The sequence below is a fragment of the Aquarana catesbeiana genome, linkage group LG06 (assembly GCF_042186555.1).
Source record: "Aquarana catesbeiana isolate 2022-GZ linkage group LG06, ASM4218655v1, whole genome shotgun sequence".
In the NCBI taxonomy this organism is placed as follows: domain Eukaryota; kingdom Metazoa; phylum Chordata; class Amphibia; order Anura; family Ranidae; genus Aquarana; species Aquarana catesbeiana.
The window spans coordinates 34,326,353-34,347,820 of record NC_133329.1 but is presented as its reverse complement, the minus strand read 5'-3'; the positions used below and the strand labels follow the sequence as shown (position 1 = coordinate 34,347,820).

Here is a 21,468-nt window from a genome sequence, read left to right as displayed (position 1 = left end):
AATATTACAATAGTACCTGTATGGTAACAAGGGGCGTAACATAGCCAGGCAGTTGACTCCAGCTGCTGAAACATCACTGCCTCGTGCTACGCCATGCCTGTTTTGACGCTATCTTCCTCATACTTTCACATCTTCCTGTAGCAATGATCGAAGGATCAAATAATTCTGCCAAATTCTCATTACCTATTTAGGCCTCTTTTGGGAAGGGTTATGAGAAATCGCCCTTCCCAAATAGGATATTTCACTAAACCTGTAGTTAAAGAGGAAGACCCAAAGGACCTGTAATAAGTGAGAGAGTGCATTTAATAATAAAGTTGGCAGTGCCTCCACCCAGGACAGGGCCTCTGTGAACAGATAGGATTCCCAACCTTGGGAGATTAATCAGTATCACCAGTATGGAAATAATACAAGTATTATATAAGAAAAGGTAAATAACAGTAGATACTTTCAATGTACAAACAGCTATTATCAGCAAAGGTGCCAAAAAGATTCCTGGTAGAAATGTGCGCATATACCCTGGTATATATAATTGTTAATAAAAATACCTCCTGATGAATTTTGCTTCAAAGTTCAGTTGCAGGGGCCCCTGAGGATGATCACAATGTGATGTCTGTTTCAGTGTTCAAGACCTGAAGATAAAGGCAGTTGTGATGGGGAGATCTTCCAGCTATTGTCCAGCCAGCCCAGAGCTCAGCTGCTCACCAGCAGAGACTGGAGTGAGGCACTGGAACTCAGTCAGCCTATCTACTCTGCATCTTTGTCTCTTATAATCTGTCATGCAATTGGACCTCTACCTACCAAGTGGCCATCAGATGCCTAGTCTTTGCTGGTTATTGAACCCCAAGCTAATATAAGCTATAGAATCCCAGACCAGAAAGAATAAGGTTAACTAAAACAACAAGGAATGCATCCTAACTCTTTTGCAATAAACAGGTTCACCTACTAATATATTGGAAGATAACCACTACACACATACAGTACTAGTAGTCAGACCTAGCTACCTGGCACTGTGCGTGTGAAATAATAATAGGACAGAGATACTTCTGTCACGTCACAAGGATTCTGATACACACTCAAGAAGCTTTGAGCAGCTGTCACGTCACAAGGATTCTGATACACACTCAAGAAGCTTTGAGCAGCTTTAAATAAACTATTAGAATTTAGGAATACTTGCTTCTGGTCTGGGTGAAATACAGCAGCAGCGCATATGTGTATAAAGTCATGTGTCTCAGTACCTCTCTCTCTTTCTATTTCCTTTTTCTGGTTTTTCTGACCCAGATAGACAGAACAGGAATTACTTGTCTATAACTAACTAACTCTGTGGTAATTAACAAACAACAGCTATATACAAATACAGACAGTTTGTGCGCGCTATAACTTTCCTACAGACTAAATACACACAGATTTGGGTTATTTTCCCCAAAGAAATGTAGCAGTATACATTTTGGCCTACATTTATGAAGAAAGATTATTTCTTTGCTAAATTTTATAACAGAAACAAAGAAAAACAATTTTTTTCAAAATGTTTGGTCAATTTTCATTTCTTTAGCAAAAAAGTTAAAAACCCAGCAGTGATTAAATACCACCAAAAGCCACCAAAAAAACACCAAAAGCTCTATTTGTGTGAAAAAAATTATAACAATTTCATATGGTTACAGTGTTATATGACCGCGCAATTGTCGTTCAAAGTGTGACAGCGCTGAAAGCTGAAAATTGGCCTGGGCAGGAAGGGAGTGAAAGTGCCCGGTACTGAAGGGGTTAAAGCATAGCTCCCAACTGTCCCAGATTTCATGGGCCTGTCCCTGATTCGGAACAAAGTCCCTCTGTCCCTCATTCCTCCTCATTTGTCCCTCATTTTGGTCTGATCCATATAATTGTATATAAAATGCAGTTTTTATCTTTCAAAAAGTGTCTCCCAGTGCTAAACCTTTCATACAATTTCTAAATTGCTGCATTTGTACATTTCAAAAGCCAATATAAAGGAATAGTAGCGGAAAAAAAGCACAATCTTTTTTTGTATAATTCTCCTTTAATGGGGTGTGGCAAGGGGTGTGTCCTATGCCTACATACTTTTGCTAATAGTTGTGCCTCTTTCCCATCTCAGAATGTTGGGAGGAATTTTTAAAGCAATAAATTATTTTGTCAGCAGTTTGTTTTGTGTGATGCCATTCATAACCACTTCGCGCCTGCGCTATAATCGAAAGATGGCTAGAGCGCGGCGCTCAATTACTGGAAGGGCGTCTCTGGACGGCCTCCTATTTACATTCCCCCTGCGCACCGCCACGTGTGCGCAGCAGGGGAAATCTGTGTTGGCCATGTCCCTTGGACACAGCCAATCACAGATCGTGCTAAATGGCCAATCACAGTGACCATTTAGCACTCGATCGGAGTGTCCAATGAGGGATGATCTCATATGTAAACATATGAAATCATCTCTCATCGCCGGCTCTCCCTCCTCACACAGAGACAGCATGTGAGGAGGTAGAGCTTCCGTGCTGCAGCGGGAGTGAAAAAAAAATCAGGTACACTCACACAACACAGTGCCATCTTCTGTCCCCAGTGGCACCTATCAGTGCCATCTGTCCCCATCACCATCTGTCCCAAGTGTCATCTGTCCCCAGTGCCACCTGTCAGTGCCATCTGTCCCCAGTACCATCTGTCCCCAGTGCCACCTATCAGTGCCACCTGCTTCCAGTGCCACCTGCCCCCAGTGCCACCTGTTCCAGTGCCACCTGTCAGTGTCACGTGTCATCAGTGCCATGTATCAGTGCCATCTGTCATCAGTGCCACCTGTCAGTGTCACGTGCCATCTGTTATCAGTGTCACATGTCATCAGTGCCACGTATCAGTGCCATCTGTCATCAGTGTCACGTATTAGTGCCATCTGTCATCTGTGCCACATATTAGTGCCATCTGTCATCAGTGACACGTATTAGTGCCATCTGTCATGAGTGCCACGTGTCATCAGTGCCACATATTAGTGCCATCTGTCATCAGTGTCACTTGGCATCAGTGCCACATATTAGTGCCATCTGTCATCAGTGCCACGTATTAGTGCCATCTGTCATCAGTGCCACATATTAGTGCCATCTGTCATCAGTGCCACATATTAGTGCCATCTGTCATCAGTGTCACGTGTCATCAGTGTCACGTGTCATCAGTGCCACATATTAGTGCCATCTGTCATCAGTGCCACATCAGTGTCACGTGCCATCAGTGCAACATATCAGTGCCATCTGTCATCAGTGCCACATCAGTGTCACATGTCATTGTCCTGGTGCTCCAGGGCCTTCAAAAGTGTAATAGGTAGTCAACAAGTTAGATGTATAATTTATGCTCCTAGAACACCTGATGGTGCTCCCTGCATGTTGGGCCTCTCTATGTGGCCAGGCTGTGAAAAAGTCTCACACATGTGGTATTGTAATACTCAGGAGGAGTAGCAGAATGTATTTTGGGGTGTCATTTGTGGTATACACATTCCATGTGAGAGAAATAACCTATTACAATGACAATTTTGTGGAAAAAAACAAAAAAACAACAACTTAATTTAGCAAAGAATTGTGGGAAAAAATGACAACATTAAAAACCTCACCATGCATCTTACTAAATACCTTGGAATGTCTACGTTCAAAAAAGGGGTCATTTGGGGGGTATTTGTACTTTCCTGACTTGTTCAGGTCGCAAGTACTTCAGGTGTGATTAATTTTTTTATGATTTTCACCACAGCTTGTAGACTCTCTAACTTTCACAAAGACCAAATAATATCCACTAATTTGTTTTTTGTTTTTTACCAAAGATATGTAGCAGTATAAATTGTGGCCAAAATTTATGAAGAAAAATTAATCATTTGCAAAATTTTGTCACAGAAACTAAGAAAAATATGTTTTTTTTTTCAAAATTTTGGTCTTTTTTCATTTATAGCGCAAAAAATAAAAAACCAAGAGGTGATCAAATACCACCAAAAGAAAGCTCTATGTGTGTGAAAAAAAGGACAAAAAATTCATTTGAGTACAGTATTACATGACTGAGTAATTGTCATTCAAAGTGTGAGAGCACCGAAAGCTGAAAATTGATCGGGGCAGGAGGGGGGTTTAAGTGCCCAGTTGTCAAGTGGTTAAAATCATAGAATTCATAAACCTGTAATTCGAGGTACGCTTATCCGGCAAGCATCATTTCTCAAGTGCAAGTGTAAGCTCCTTCGCCAAATATTAGAAAATTACTTTAATCTGTGTCACAATGCATTCCAAAATTTTCCCTCCCCTTCTACTAAAGCTAAGCTTGAGAGAACCTGCTTAGAATTCGACCTGCTTCTCACTGACTCTGCAGATAAATTAATACATAAACCACAACACCTTTATTACCTCAAAGCAAACAAACCAGATACCCTATTAGCTTGAACCTTACGCTCACTGCAAAAATCTATGACATCTGTGTGACTCAAACTAAACCGTGAATAATACACAAGTAACCCTGTCAAAATATTACACACATTCCACCCAAATCTTGCTAAATTATATTCGCCCCCAACCAAAATTTTGACCATGCTGCTGCTGATTTCCTTTTTTCACAAATTACCCTTCCAACACTCTCACAAACCCACAGTTTTCCATCTCTGCAACAGAAGTCATTGCGGATATTAAGGAGTAGGTGTTGCGTTATAAACGGGAGAAGGTACGCATAAAATTTAGAAAGAACTTGTAATTTTAAAAAACACTTTTAGCAAATTGCTATGACTGCCATAAGGGGGTACGTTTAGGAGGGACCAAAGGGTCTAAAATGGATGATTTGGGGGTATTTTCTAATATATTATCTCTTATCCTAAGTGAGGCCTTCAATATGTTGTTGAGGGGACACTCTTTTCGATCAGAAGCCTTAATGACCATAATTTGCATGCTTCCCAAATCTAAATCTGATACAACCTCTTGGACAAATTAGCATCCTATTTCACTTCTTAATATTAACATTAAACTCTTAGCTAAAATACTTGAATCAAGTAATAAGTGAACTTGTTCATCGAGATCAAGTTGGGTTTATCACCTTGCGCCAAGCAAGTGATAATATTCATAAAGCTTTTTTACTCGCCCATGTCACTAAATCCAGATGTCTACCTGCGTGTTTTTTATTGCTCGATATAAGAAAAGCATTTGACACTGTCTTATGGCCATACTTACAGTATATTCTTCAAAAATGGGGGTTTTGAAGTGGATTTCATCCTTATACGACAAGCATTTCAAATGCATTTATCGAATATGCTGGTTTTAAATCAGACACTTTCACTTTTGGAAGAGGCACCCATCAAGGATGTTCCCTCTTCCCCCTTCTATTTGCACTCCTTATTGAACCCTTGGTCCATTTAATTAGATCTGATCCAAACATAAAAGGTATTGAATTAGCTGGATGTCATTATAAAGTATGTCTTTTTGCAGATGACATCTTACTCTTCGTGTCATCCCCCCATATCACAGCACTTAATCTCCTCTCTGTCCTAAATCATTTTGCACACATTTCGAGCTTAACAGTTTACTATTAAAAATCTACTGGACTCAACATTTCCTTGCCTCCTTCAGACCTTCAGCTTGCTAAAGATTCACTTCCCTTCTCTTGGACACCTCATAGACTTCCATACCTAAAAATACATCTCACTCCTAAGATAACTGACTTATACTCAGATAACTTCCCTCCATTACTAAAACAGGTTACTGAATTATTATCACAATGGTCCTCTATCCCTCTATCCTGGATAGGCAAAATTAATGTAATTAAGATGACTATATTGCCCAAGTTTTTATATCTTTTTAGAGTCTTGTCCATCCCAGTCCATCTCATTTTTTACGGCTTATACATCGCAGAATTATCTCCTTCATCTGGGGTAAAACGAAAACTCAACCCTCAAAATCCACTCTATGGGGGTTATTTATGAAGGGCAAATCCACTTTGCACTACAAGTGCACTTGGAAGTGCAGTCGTTGTAGATCTGAGGGGAAGATCTGAAATTAGGGGAAGCTCTGCTGATTTTATCATCCAATCATGTGCAAGCAAAAATGCTGTTTTTTATTTTTCTTGCATGTCCCCCTCAGATCTACAGTGACTGCACTTGAAAGTGCACTTGTATTGCAAAGTGGATTTTCTTTTCGTAAATAACCCCTTCTGTCTCCCACAATGCTGCGGTGGTTTAGGTCTCCCAAATATTTCTGCTTACTATCATGTTGCACACCTTTCGCACTTACCAAAATACCATACAATCCTGTGACCCTATTTCAGTACCTAACATGTTATGGTTAAGACCAACTGATCTTACTTTTATTCGCAATCCTATCACAAAACATTCTTTATCAATCTGGGGCAGATTTAAAACTTCTCTTGGCCTTCAACCTCCTCATTTACTGCTCCTTTCTTTTGTTAAAAATACAGATTTTTACCCTGCCTGGATCGCTCCTAATTGTTTCAAACCATATAGAGTGAGACCCAGGTAAGGCTACCCATGTCAAAAAGCAGCTACTTAGGCAACAGAGGGTCTTAATCAGGGTTAATTCTAAAAATACAAAATGTATTGATTTCACAATTTGCACAGAGTAAAATAATTCATAGTGCGACTCTAGATATCTTGCTAACTTCACACAGTAAACTACAAAAGTTAAAAAACACTAAGGAGTAGTGCTATGAAAACAGACAAGAAGCATGAGAAAACACATAACAATACAAACACAGATTCAAAAATCAAAAGTCCGGACACCAGCTACCTTTCACAAAAAAGCTGTCATGCGATAATTGGCGCACAAATTAGAAATGTAGAAAAAATGATTTAGTAATAAGATTTTTTCAAACAGTTTTATTGTGAATGGCCCCCGGGGGATCAGAGTCACTCTCTAATCTCACTAATACTGAGAAGTTGCTAAATGACTTGGTTGGAAGTAGTTTATATACAGCGATCTGAACATTGACCTGGTCCTGTTATGTGAGTTAATTTGGAGTATTAGATTTGATGTTAGTCCACTGGTGCTATAGGTAATGGATATAGTTGGCAACCAAGGTTTTTAAACAGAGCTCCTTAGGCAAACTCAGTCCCACTTGCATTCACTGCGGATGGTGCAGATCAAGGAATAGAAGCATATCATCCTACGATAAACATTGGTGTAAGTGGCACAGTGGTTAAATAGTGGTGTCAATCAGGGAACCAAGGACGTTTAATATATGCTCCTGTACCGTGTCCATTCCACTAATAGCATGCTCCACAATATGTGTGCTAAATTGCTTGAGCCCAAACAAATGGCAGCAGGGATATAAAAAATCTGAGCTTTCATTTCTTTCAGAAAATCACTGACAGGATAAACATGGCCTGCTCTACCATTAGCAGGGTAATCAATGTTGGCTGCAAGGTGGGTGGACATAGGGAAGAGCTACTGCACAGTTCTAAGATCAGGGAATTTCACATGATATGCTTCCGGCAGTCTAATTATTTTCCACACTATGAATTATTTTACTCTGTGCAAATTGTGAAATCAATAAATTTAGTATTTTTAGAATTAACCCAGATTAAGACCCTCTATTTTCTAAGTAGCCCCTTTTTGACCCACGTAGCCTTACCTGGGTCTCACTCTGTATGCTCTGTTTGGTTTGGCTATGGTGACAGCGCCACATATTGGTGAGTGGTGTAAGGGTATGGTTAATTAATACCCTATTGTGGATATGCTTCTATAGGACCCGTTTTTCTTCTTCTGTTTATTGTTTTAAAGCATGGAATACTAATATGGAATGCTAATTTATCCCGTTTATGTAATTTGTTATCTGCCTCTTCCATACATTATTTTCGTACTTTGTGTGATAAATTTGGACTTCCTCAATCAGAACTGTTCCAATATTTGCAAATCAAAATTTTTTTCCAACCTTATCTCAATTCCAACTCCCAATTATCCCAGATGTCGCATTTTGAATGCATATGTATTTCTTACCCTCATGCTAGAGGATTTGTTTCTTTCTCTATAAGCAAATTTTAGCTTGCACTAACCCTGGTCCCCTCTCATATGTCTCCAAATGGGAACTAGACCTTAAAGTGGATTTTAACACGATTCATGGGCACATATATCTGCAGTGTTTTCTTATCTCTCTTCAAAGCACTGTGTCCCGTAGCTGTCCCCTGCTCTGTTCCTCTCATCAGCATGATAACTTCTGACAAGTTCTCCGTCACATGGGATAAAAGCAGCCGGAGTTTTGTGTTGGGAAGGATGCTATAAATAGATCAGCGGAGTGTTGAACTATTCAACGAACAGATCTGAAAGTCTCTACCTATGAGGAGAGGGGGTGTGTGCCTTTCCTCCAATCAGCTGTCTTGACTGTATGCCCAGGCTTCACTGTAGTGCTGAACAGGAAGAGAAAAATCTCCTAACACAATGTGCACTTTCTAAAGAATATATAAAGCCAAAGACAGCAGATATACATAACAAACTTGTGTAGGGAGATTTGTTTCATCTCTGTGTATCATCTGTGGCTGTTCATTTCACTGGGGATATGTGAGGGTTTACATCCACAGTATCAATTTCTCCTTCTTTTACAGCTGCAAAACAAATCATTGCTAAGGCATGGAAAACACAATATTTATTTCTAGCTGAAACCATACACAGAACTAATAAAGCTCTTACTCATGCTAAAATGGAAGCAATCGAAAGAGATTGAATCGGTCAATTTGAGAAACTCTGACTTCCTTGGGTTAAGCATTGTTTACCTCCAGACTTTGATGACACACTATTATTGCCTTGGCAATTTTACTCTATTTGCCTTGACTATAACTCCTATTCATTTTGGATCGCATCACCACTTGTAACCCCCCCCCCATTCCCTTCCCCCTTTTATACTACCCTCTTCTCTATATCTACTCCTGTTTTTTGTTTTCTACCTTTCTTTTCATATTGTGTGGTACTTATATATACATTATCTCTTCTGTTTTTAATATATACCTATTAGATTTATCTCCTAATTACTACTCTTACAAAATGAACCAATTGTCACTAGGTTACCTTTTTCCTTCTGATGGAATTTTCTAATGCTTTTGATGTAATACTTTATTGGTTCATTCATTGCTCTACTCGGTACATTTTTACATTGTTATGTACTCATCCTGTTCATAAATCGATATCTTTAGCTGTATTGATATTTGAATATTGCACCACCATCCTTGTATGTACTGAATTTGTCAATATTTGTTATAGTTAAAAAATAATAAACAAATTTGATGGGAAAATCATAGAATTCAGCCAGTATTCTTAAAGCAGACCATGTACAGAAATGCAGTTAGGACCCCATTTATAAAAGAGAGTGGGTACCGCTGTCTGCTTATGCATTTTATGAGGCATACATAGAGTCCCATACAGTGTTCTGTGATAGGTGAAGCCAGTCACATGACTATAACTTCACTTGCTGCAGAGTCCAGAAGCAATTAGAGAGCTAAATATATTTGTAAATCACAGGACTGTGATTTATAAATGTGTAATATGTTTAAACTGTGGCCAAAAAAGGCAAGCAGTACTCAAAGCACCATTCACCATCTCACTGTAGCTAAACTTTTTCTCCTTATTGACATACCATGCCTTGTTCTGAATTGTGTATCTGTGTGTAGGTGACCATTTTTATAGAGGCAGGGCGTTGTTTCCTTATGTTAGAATTCCACCCTGATCACTGATGGAGTAATTAAGAAGTAGCAGGAAAGGTGGAGGAAGCACAAATCCACAGAAAGAATAAAGCAAAAGCAGGCAGATCCTTCCACTGCAGGTCCTACGTATTGCTTCCTCTCCAGCATAGAGAACAGTGAGCAGCACAGTAGTCACATCACCAAATCTCACTCTAAATCTGGTGAATCAGAGGCAGCAGTGCCTTAGATGACATCACACTGCACATATACAGCTATGAGTCTACAGAACAGGTATGTTTCCATGTTCCCATTGCCATCAGGGAAAAGATATAGGACACTTAAAAAGCACACTAATCACTCAAAGTATATTTTTTTTCCCTAGGGCTGCATTGTCCATAATCCCATCAGGTACAGTGCTTTAGGAATTTTATGTGGAATTCTAATTTTTGTATGTATTTTTTTATTTTTTAATAACATTTTATATTTTAGATATATTTAAGTAGATATGTGAGCATGTGCTAGGAGTATGTATGTGTGGTTTTGTTGAGAAGTGTATTATTGCTGCTGTAAAGAGTACCCAGAAAAATTTTGTTGTATGTATACAATGACAATAAAGTGTATCTATATCTATCTTTGCCTGGGCAAAGGAAGTTCATAGCTATTTTTAAGAAAAATTCCAATCCAAGGTAGATTTTTAGGGTACTGCTTAAAGAGGAAGTAAACTCTGATGTGTTTTTCTTCCCTTCTTCTTCCATGCAAAGTAAAGGCATAATGTGCTAGTATGCATCGCATACTAACACATTATTTGACACTTACCTGCAAACGAAGCCCGTTCCATCCCAGCTGCATCCAACTTCGCCTGTCTTCCTTCTGGGGTCACGGACTTTGGCTGTGTGACTGGCCGGAGCTGCATGACGCAACTCCCACGGATGCACATGGGAGCCACTGGTCAGGGCACATGCTCTGGAAGGAACAGCATGGCAAGCCGTTCCTTCAGAGTGCATGTACCAATGACATAATCGGCACAGTATACAGTAAATACAGTGCCTTGAAAGAATATTCATACCCCTTGAAATTTTGCACATTTTGTCATGTTACAACCAAAAACATAAATGTATTTTATTGGGATTTTATGTGATAGACCAACACAAAGTGACACATAATTGTGAAGTGAAAGGAAAATGATAAATGATTTTCAAATTTTTTTACAAATAAATATGTGAAAAGTATGGGGGGAATTTGTATGGCGCTGTTTTGCTTGCGTCTATCTAGCAAGGTTACTCTGTGGTATAAGCAAGGAAGCTGAGATTTCTGCAATGTGTAAATGTGCTTTTTACTATACAAAGATGCTGTACATACAAAACTATTACAATATCAGGAATACAATACAAGACTGACAGATATCTATAACAAGCAAAATGCCTAGCAAACTGAACAGCCTATGGTCTATAACAGTACAAATACACTTAAAGGTTACTTAACTTCTGTTACTGTATGTTCGTGATCTCCATTGGCAACGATTCTCCTGGAGCATCAGGCACTGTTCTTCTATTATGAGTGGCATCAGATGTTACAGCATGATGGTGTGTGTCCCTAGCTTATGCCTGAATCCCCCTTTTATGTGCCAGGCTGTTTACCATAGTTACCAAACAACAGAAAACATGCCTGTTTACTGTAGCTGTAGAAACAATGGACTATTGCAAACTGTCAATTGAATACAAAAATGGTATCTACATACCATTGTCTAATCACCTGACAGTAATCTAAGTCATTATTTCAGTTTGAGAGCTGAAAGATCTTCAGAAAAGTACATTTCTTACTTGTTTACTTTAGCTATAGAGACAATAGCCTGTTAATTGAACTGTCAATTGAATCCAACAATGATATCTACCCCCATTGTATAAAACAGCATTTGTTTGAGAAATCTACTCAAGCCAAAAACTGACAATATCTCTATGACCAACCACTATTGTGTAATGTTATGTCCCATGTATCAAGTCTGATTAATAAAAAATAAAAAAATCATATTGTAACAAACGCAACACAGGCGCCCCCTGAGTCAATACTTTGTAGAACCACCTTTCACTGCAATTACAGCTGCAAGTCTTTTTGGAGATCTCTCTATCAGCTTTGCACATGTAGAGTGACATTTTTGCCCATTCTTCTTTTCAAAATAGCTCAAGTTCTGTCAGGATGGATGGAGAGCATCTGTGAACAGCAATTTCCAAGTCTTGCCACAGATTCTCAATTGAATTTAGGTCTGGACTTTGACTGGGCCATTCTAACACATGAATATGCTTTGATATAAATCATTCCATTGTAGCTCTGGCTGTATGTTTAGGGTCGTTGTCCTGCTGGAAGGTGAACCTCCGCTCCAGTCTCAAGTCTTTTGCAGACCCTAACATGTTTTCTTCTAAGATTGCCCTGTATTAGGCTCCATCCATCTTCCCATCAATCCCTGACCCTGCTGAAGAAATGCATCCCCATAACATGATGCTGCCACCACCATGTTTTTACGATGGCGATGGGGTGTGTTCAGGGTGATGTGCAGCTACCCCAAAGCACCCTCCCCATGTTGAGGGCATGTGACTTGGTATGGTTCAGGAGGGAGTGCGCTCTCTCGTCCCCCCTCTTTTCCTGCCGCCTGCCAGGCTGCGTGCTCGGATATGGGTCTGGTGTGGATTTTTGGGGGAACCCCACGCCATTTTTTTTAAATTTTGGTGTGGAGTTCCCCTTAAAATCCATACCAGACCCTGGATTTTTTGGGGGGAACCCCACGCCATTTTTTTTAAATTTTGGTGTTCGCCTTAATTTCCATACCAGACCTGAAGCGCCAGGTAATGAAATTTTGGGGGACCCCCACACATTTTTTTAAATTTTTTGAATGACTTTCAATGACTTTTATGTGTTTTATCAGGACCAACAATTCATTAATAGTGGCACTAGCACTAGTACTTTTAAATTACTTTCTTTTCCTTTAGAAATGTCATTTTGTTCTCGGACTGTTATAAACACGGGAAACATGAGCTACTTTACAGGCATACTATAGACACCCCCCAGGTACAAAATTTAAAGGGATATTTGCCTTTTATTGTTTCACTTTAAGCATTATTAAAATCACTGCTCCCGAAAAAACAGACATTTTTAACACTTTTTTTGCATTGATACATGTCCCCTGGGGTAGGACCCAGGTCCCCAAACACTTTTTATGACAATACCTTGCATAATAACCTTTAAAATTAGCACTTTAGATTTCTCCCATAGACTTTTAAAGGGTATTCCGTGGCTTTTTGCATTTGCCACGAACACCCCAAATTGTTTGCTGTTCGGCGAACGGGCAAACAGCCAATGTTTGAGTCAAACTCATGTTCGACTCGAACAGATAACCCATCCCTAGTTGCCGGCTGTTTCCTTAAAATGAGTTTTGGACGTGATGTTGCCATCAACATCACTACTCAGTTCAAGGTCCAAAAAAAAAACAGAGAATTGGAATCCACTACATGGGTAAAGTGAATACCAAACTTATTGGTATTACAATAGGAGACAAATTGGTCCACAGTGTCAAGGGGACCATCCCAGATGATCAGGACATCATCTATATATCTCCCATAGTATACCAAGTGCTTGGCAAAGGGGTTATGTGACCAAATTTGGGATTTCTCCCAATACCCCATGAACAAGTTGGCATAGCAGGGTGCAAAATGTGCACCCATAGCCGTTCCAGCTACCTGTCTATAAAATTGCCCCTGGAAGGAGAATTCCTCTCCAGGGCAAATCGAGTACATTGACAGATGAACTCAGACTGGGTAGGATTAATGTAGTCTGCTTCAGATAGGAAATGCTCAACTGCCCGTAATCCACTATCATGAGGAATTGAAGTGAACTCATGTCCAATGATAACCACAAATATCCTGGTTTCCACTGGTAATGTTGTAGGGAATCCAGAACATGTGCAGAATCCTTGATATAAGCAGGAAGGGAGGTGACAAGAGGTTGGAGGAAGGTGTCCACATACTAAGACACCCGACTAGTAATTCCATCCGTACTCGCCACTAGGTCTACCTGGTGGACATATAGGATCCTTATGAACTTTCAGGATGTGATAGAAGTAGGGTGTCTTAAAGTAATTAGCCTGAAATAATTGTTTCTCTGATTTTTGTATAATACCTTGGATAAAGGTTTGGTTCATCAACTCTATTAGTTCTGTTTTGTATCCTGGAAGGGGGTCATTTTGATATATTTCATATGTAGCTTCATCTGATAGAAGTCTAAGGGCCTCCTTTAGATATTATGCCTATTCCTGGACAACTATACCTCCTCCTTAGTCCGCTATACGAATAACCACTTCATAGTTCTCTTTCAAAGCGAATAAGGCCACTTTTTCCCTTAGTGAGAGATTATGCTTATTCACCTTCCCCTGTGGTGACTCACATATTTTCCAAAAATCTGCATACACCATAGCGTAAAAAGTTTTGATAAATTAATTCTTATTATGATGTGGATAAAATGTGGACTTTGAACGTAATGTTCTTTCAACAATGGCTTTCTTCTTGTCACTCTTCCATAAAGGCCAGATTTGTGGAGTGCACAATGAATAGTTGCCCTGTGGACAGATTCTCCCACCTGAGCTGTGGATCTCTGCAGCTCCTTCAGAGTTACCATGGGCCTCTTGGCTGCTTCTCTGATTAATGCACTCCTTGCCCAGCCTGTCAGTTTAGGTGGACAGCCATTTCTTGGTAGGTTTGCAGTTGTGTCATACTCTTTCTGTTTTTCAGGATGGATTAAACAGTGCTCCTCTGACCTGTCTGGTGTGTTTCTTGGCCTTCATGATGCTGTTAATTCACTAAGGTTCTCTAAAAAACCTCTGAGGGTTTCACAGAACAGCTGTATTTATACTGAGATTAATTAACACACAGGTGGACTCTATTTACTGATTAGGTGACTTCTGAAGGCAATTGATTCTACTAGATATTAGTTAGGGGCATCAGAGTAAAGGGGACTGAATACAAATGCACCCCACACTTTTCAGATATTCATTTGTAAAAAATGTTGAAAACCATTTATCATTTTCCTTCCACTTTACAATTATGTGCCACTTTGTGCTGGTCTATCACATAAAAACCCAATAAAATATATTTACGTTTTTGGTTGTAACATGACAAAATGTGGAAAATTTCAAAAGGTATGAATACTTTTTCAAGACACTGTATCTCCTAAAAGGTGCACGTTTAGGAGATATTTATAGTACCTATAGGTAAGTCTTATTCTAGGATTACCTATAGGAACAAATTTACACAGGGAGGTTTACAACCTCTATAAGCACAGTTACCATTTCTAGATGTTCGCTGTAGGATAGCAATTTTTCTCTTTCTAAGAATATTGTTATAAGAATATTATCTTCATTGTTGAATTAATGTTGATTTTTTTTCTCATTGCAGAAAAAGGAAAAACTTTTAAAAGTCTCCTTGCCCAGTTGAAGATGAAAAGCTATTTAGTTTCAAAGCTGACATTACGGGACATTCTAGAAGTTAGGCCAGAGATCTATAACGACACTAAGCCCATGAAAATAGAAGATGTCCCCTGGTGTACTCTGAGGAAGATCATGGCTCTGGACAATAGAGCAAGGAACACTCTGCTCAACACAGATTTATCTGGCCTGGATAGAGATGAAGAAGATGCTCTCTTCGACATTGATAAGCATGAAGATACACAAAATGTAAGTTCCATTCACCCCTTGGATGTTCTGTGTGTTCTTCTACATTGTTCAGATAATTTTCTACAACAAGAAATTGTAACCAAAATGGCCATGTGTCAGTTTTCTGTCCCTTTACTTCTCCCCCCAGAGGGTGATGGGTCACCATGCATGTTTATGCTGTGGGCAATGAGAGACATTGTGAAGAAGTGGAGACCTCAGTGTTTAGCTGACAGTAAAGGGTTCAGAGAGGAAAATGTGGTGAATATTTCCATGCCAATCATTTCCTTTGTAAGATTGGGGAAGACCAAGCTGTCTAAATCTAAAATCCTGAATCAAATTCTTAATTCATCCCAGCAGCAATACAACTTCTTCATACACGATAATGTGGACGGTGGAAACATTGAGAGAAAAATATCTGATGGGCTTGTGGAAATGTCCTGGTATTTTCCTTCCAAAAAATCTGATATTTTTCCAGAACCTTTTGCAGTTATCAACCTACGTGGAAGCCTAGAGACCAACTGGGACCAGTTCACATTTCTAGAAGAAGTCTCATCGGCTGTGTTTATATTTATTGAAACAATTGATGAGAGAGAATTCCAGCTGTTATCCAAATGCAGTCAGAGTGACACCATATTTGGCATGGTTTTTACTCCAGATTCAGGAAAACATATTGAAAAAGAGACACAAAAACTTCTCGGGGACCTTCTTCCTGTATTAAGAATTGATAGAGAAAATGTTATCTTGAAGAAGAGGACTGAAAATGATGTTATGTTAACTAAAAAAATCCAAGGGAGAATGAAACAAATTCTAGAGAGCACCTCCAAATCTATTTCACTGAAAGATTTACCAGGATATTTCAGAGGGCATCCTTTTGTGACAGATGAAAGCACTAATGAATGCCAGAAAGGAAAAGACCATGCAAATAAAATCACTCGAGAAATAAAAGATGTGGCAGAATATAAACAGGCAACTATGAAATTACAAGGACATCTTTGGAAACAGTTGTCTGAAATAGATAAAGAACTCTGTAGAATGAAAAACCAAGGAGAACAAAATGCAGAAATGCATAAATCTCATCTCCTCTTACAGCGCAATGCCCTTCATGTAAAACAATATCAACAGAAAATTTCCAAGGGTATAGGGCTGTTTATTCAAGCTCTTACTGATTTGTCTCCAAAAGAGAGGCAATATTTTCTAAAATGGATGAAATTTAACCTTGACGCAATAGCTAGAGACAATTTGTCTAAGCTACAGGCAATCTACAAGGAGAAATGTGACAATCTGCCCCACAGCAAAAAAGAACTCAGGGACTTAGGTCAGAAAATCTCTGATAGCTGTTTAGGAGTGGAACACTTTCTACGTGAAATGGGTCAGTTTTATGAAGCTGAATGGTCTACAGCAAAACATACAGTAATTCAGCAAAACAAGAAAAAATTTGCTGACCTTCCTAGAATAGCTGCCAATTTTCTGTTGGATGGGTTTCCATTAGAGCTGATTGATGGAGATGCCTCCAACATTCCCCTGCAATGGATAACCGATGTCCTTACTGAGCTGGACAAGAGAACAGGGGGGCAATGCAGACTGAGAGTGATAACTGTCCTGGGAGTACAAAGTACAGGAAAATCCACCCTCCTCAACACAATGTTTGGTTTGCAGTTTCCGGTGGCCAGTGGACGATGCACACGAGGAGCCTTCATGACTCTCCTTAATGTTAAAAAGGACTTCCAGGAAAAGCTGGGCTGTCACTTCCTCCTGGTGATTGATACTGAGGGGCTGAAAGCTTCAGAGTTGAGCTCTCTGGAGGGCAGCTATGAACATGACAATGAACTGGCCACACTAGTGGTTGGGTTAAGTGATATCACCATAGTCAATATGGCCATGGAAAACTCAACGGAAATGAAGGATATTTTACAGATTGTGGTCCATGCTTTTCTTAGAATGAAAGACATTGGCAAGCAGCCCAACTGCCAGTTTGTACACCAGAATGTCAGTGATGTATCGGCTCCTGATAAAAACATGAGAGTCAGGAATAAGCTTCTGGAACAGCTGAATGAAATGACAAAGGTGGCTGCCAAGATGGAGAAAAAAAATCAGATTTCAGCTTTCACTGATGTAATGAAGTACGATCTAAATAAAGACAACTGGTACATTCTCGGCCTTTGGCAGGGAGACCCACCAATGGCCCCAGTAAATCTTGGCTACAGCTCAAATGTACTTCAGCTTAAAATGTATCTGTTGGAGGTTATAGAACATGCAAAATCTATTAACAAACCATCCAGCATCTCTGACTTTATTACCTGGATAGAAAGTTTATGGCTATCTGTGAAACACGAGAAATTCATCTTCAGTTTTAGAAACAGCCTGGTGGTCAAAGCCTACAATAAATTATCTGTGCAGTATTCCTTGTGGGAATGGGATTTCTGTAAAAAAATCTACAACTGGGTGATCAGCACAGAAAATTACATTAGAAATCAATCTGGAGAAATAGCTGAATTCAATAAACACGAACTGCAGAATATTCTTCTGGAGGAAGAAGCCAAGATGATTGTATTTCTGGAAAAGTATTTTGAAAACTCAGAAAATTCTAATCTCATAGAACGGCACAGAGAAGAATTCAAATTAAGTATAAATAGCCTGAGAAAAAAACTTGAAAGAAACGCTTTTAGCAAGTGCCATGAGGCTGTATCTATTCAGAAAGGGAAAATAAAAATCCAGGATATTCACAGGAAATCCCAAAAATTGATTGAAGGTAGAATAACACATCTTCTACAAAGATATAGAGAAAATAAGCGAGAAGTAAGTGAGCGAGAAATTCAAGAAGAATTTGAGTTGATGTGGAAGAAGATGTTATCAGATTTGCAGATGGAAGAACTTGAGAGATGCAATGTGGATCATTCTCTTCTTCACCTTCTCAAAAATGACATGAGCAATAAAGGACCTCAAATAAATGAGGCATTAATTAAAATGAATGATTTACATCAACAACATGCAAAGCAAGGTGACAGGTTTTATATAGATGATAAAAAACACTTTGATGACTCAATTAAATCAGTTTTAAGCAACCTAATATCCAAGCAAGAACATGTTATGAAGGTTGGTGATCTTGCTGCTTCAATAATTCAGACCAGTGATGAGTATATAAATGATAAGATGTCTTCCAGTGATGATTACAATGAAATGTACTCTAAGGAATTGCTATATAAGATTAATAAAATGCTAAATGATAAAGATGTGAAAAAGCTTAACTTTAATAAGCAGTTTGAGCTGGATATCAAACTTTTCATTTTTGCAAAAGCATCTCAAGCCTTCCAGAAGCTGCATGACAAGTTCATCCATGAGAACGACCCTAAACTTTGCCTAGAAAAACTAAAAGAGCAGTACTTGTCTGGGTTTATCCATGGTGGGAAAGATAAAAATCTGAGTATAGCTAATCGTTTTTGTGAACGTTGCTTGAAACCAGCAATAATGGATTATCTTTTCAAACATCTTGGACAAAAAATAGTGGATGAGATTTTAGGTGATCCAGAAAATATCACCTTTAGCAGCAGAAGTTGTTTCCAGTGTACTGTTTTGGAGGAGCTACTAGAAGAAATGTCATTTCAAAAATATGTTGAATACATCAATTCTTATGAGAGCTTTGTAAAGCAATGGATCTCAACTCACATCATTAATAAATACTGCATCTCACCACCAGCTTCAGAAACCTTGCAGGGACATATTCTGACATCTATTAACAAGAAAATAAAAACAGTCCTTAAAAATGAAAGATGCCTGAAAAGCCAAACAGTGTCATGTTTTTTGGAGAATTTCTGCGAACTCCTAAAAGAAGACTTAGTGATGTCACAGGAGGAGATGAAAGTTATCACATTTCACCACACAGGGAATGTTGAGCAGTTCTCATCAGAAATTGAACACTACCTCAAGGAGGCACAACGACAAATCCAATCAGAAGTTAGATCTATAGCTCTGAGTTCTGTACTTTACACAGTGACAGTGAAACCTCAGGATGAATTGTTCAGGAAGGTGGTTGGTTGTAGAAAGCAGTGTCCCTTCTGCAAAGTCCCCTGTGAGATAGGAGGTGAAAACCACAAGATACATTCAGCATCTATACACAGACCCCTAGGGCTGAGACACTATGAAAAGAATGAGGATAAGTCCCTCATTGTTGACATCTGTTCCACTCGTGTTTTAGCTAACTGTAGCTTTAGAAATGTAGACACAGAATGGAAAAGTTATCCATGTAAACAATATAGCACAATATATCCAAATTGGATTATTCAGCCAGATGCCAGTATTGAGAGCTCAGATTACTGGAAGTATGTCTTTGTGCAGTTTAATAAAAACTTTGCAGAACTGTATGAGGCAAAACCAGCTGAGCTTCCAGAAGTTTGGAGACAAATAACCAAAGAGCAGGCTCTTCACAGCTTGAAGAAAGAATTTAACATTTCAAGATCCTCTTCAACAGGTAAGTGTAGGAGAACACCACATCAATGGTTTTGGAGTTTGAAAATATTTATCATCATGAAAATCCAAGATAACAAGTCAACATATTTCGGCGGCCATTAAGTACTCTTTAGCACACAAAATTCTGTTTAAAAAATGGTGGACTCAAATGGATTTGGGAACTCTGAATTAAATTAAATTTGTAACAATGGCCATGTTTAAGAGCTAGCACAATCAGCTGCTGAAGCATGGCCCTTAATATGGAGCTATTTAACCACTTCAGAGCACTTTTTACAATCTGGCACTGCGCTGCTTTTATTGTTAATTGCGCGGTCATGCAATGCTGTACACAAACAAAATTTGCGTCCTTTTTTCCCACAAATAGAGCTTTCTTTTGGTGGTATTTGATCACCTCTGCGTTTTTTATTTTTTGCGATATAAACAAAAAAATACAGAATTAAAAAAAAAAAAAAGATATTTTCTACTTTTTGTTATAAAAAAATTACAATAAACTCAATTTTAGTCATACGTTTAAGGCAAAAAGCATTCAGCCACATGTCATGGGTACAAGAAAAAATCAATAAGCATATATTTATTGGTTTTCACAAAAGTTATAGCGTCTACAAACTAGGGTACATTTTCTGGAATTTAAAAGCTTTTAGTTTATGACCGTCTATCTCATTTCTTGAGGTGCTAAAACGGCAGGGCAGTACAAACCCTCCCCCCCAAATGACCCCATTTTGGAAAGTAGACACCCCAAGGAATTTGCTGAGAGGCTTGTTAAGCACATTGAATATTATTTTTTTTTGTCATAAGTGATTGAAAAATTACAAAAAAAAATATTTACACAGAGTTGTCACTGAAATTATATATTGCTCAAAAATACCAAGCGAAATTACACCCCAAAATACATTCTACAGCTTCTCCCAAATACGGAGATACCACATGTGTGGGACTTTTTGGCAGTCTAGCCGCATACAGGACCTCGAAAACCAAGCACCGCCTTCAGGCTTCCTAAGGGCGTACATTTTTTTTTCACTCCACACTGCTTATCACAGTATTGGAGGCCATGAAATGCCCAGACAGCAAAAAAAAACCCCAAATGACCCCATTTTTGAAAGTAGACACTCTAAGCTATTGGCTGAGAGGCATGTTGAGAATTTTTCAGATCTCGCTTTTTGTCACAAAGTTTTGAAAATTGAAAAAAGAAAAAAAATGCACTTTCCTTTTTTTTCTTCATTTTCAAAAACAAATAAGAGCTGCAAAATACTCACCATGCCTCTTAGCAAATACCTGGCGTCTACTTTCCAAAACTGGGTCATTTGGGGGGGGTTGTGCTATGTGGACATTTCAGGGCCTCCGTAAATGTGATAGGTAGTGAGAAGTGAAATCACCATTTTACACCCTTAGAAATCCTGAAGGTGGTGATTGGTTTTTCGGGGTCCCGTACGCGGCTAGGCTCCCAAAAAGTCCCACACATGTGGTATCCCTGTACTCAGGAGAAGCAGTAGAATGTATTTTGGGGTGCAATTTCACATATGCCTATGGCATGTTTGAGCAATATATCATTTAGTGACAACTTTGTTAGAAAAAAAATGTATTGTCATTTTCACGAAACCTGTGGCAAAATATAAAATATTCCATGGACTCAACATGCCTCTCAGTAAATAGCTTGGGGCATCTACTTTCCAAAAAGGGATCATTTGGG

At 38.9% G+C, this 21,468-nt stretch overlaps 1 protein-coding gene across 1 annotated transcript in view; it reads left to right on the top strand.

Annotated features, from left to right (window-relative positions):
- Positions 1–15,101: 15,101 nt before the first annotated feature.
- The window catches only part of LOC141147939 (interferon-induced very large GTPase 1-like), a 71,078-nt gene continuing 64,711 nt past the window's right edge, over positions 15,102–21,468 (top strand). The window contains exon 1 of the mRNA XM_073635099.1: positions 15,102–19,782. Within this exon, the coding sequence (XP_073491200.1) occupies positions 15,102–19,782 (4,681 nt within the window). The remainder of the gene's footprint in view (positions 19,783–21,468) is intronic.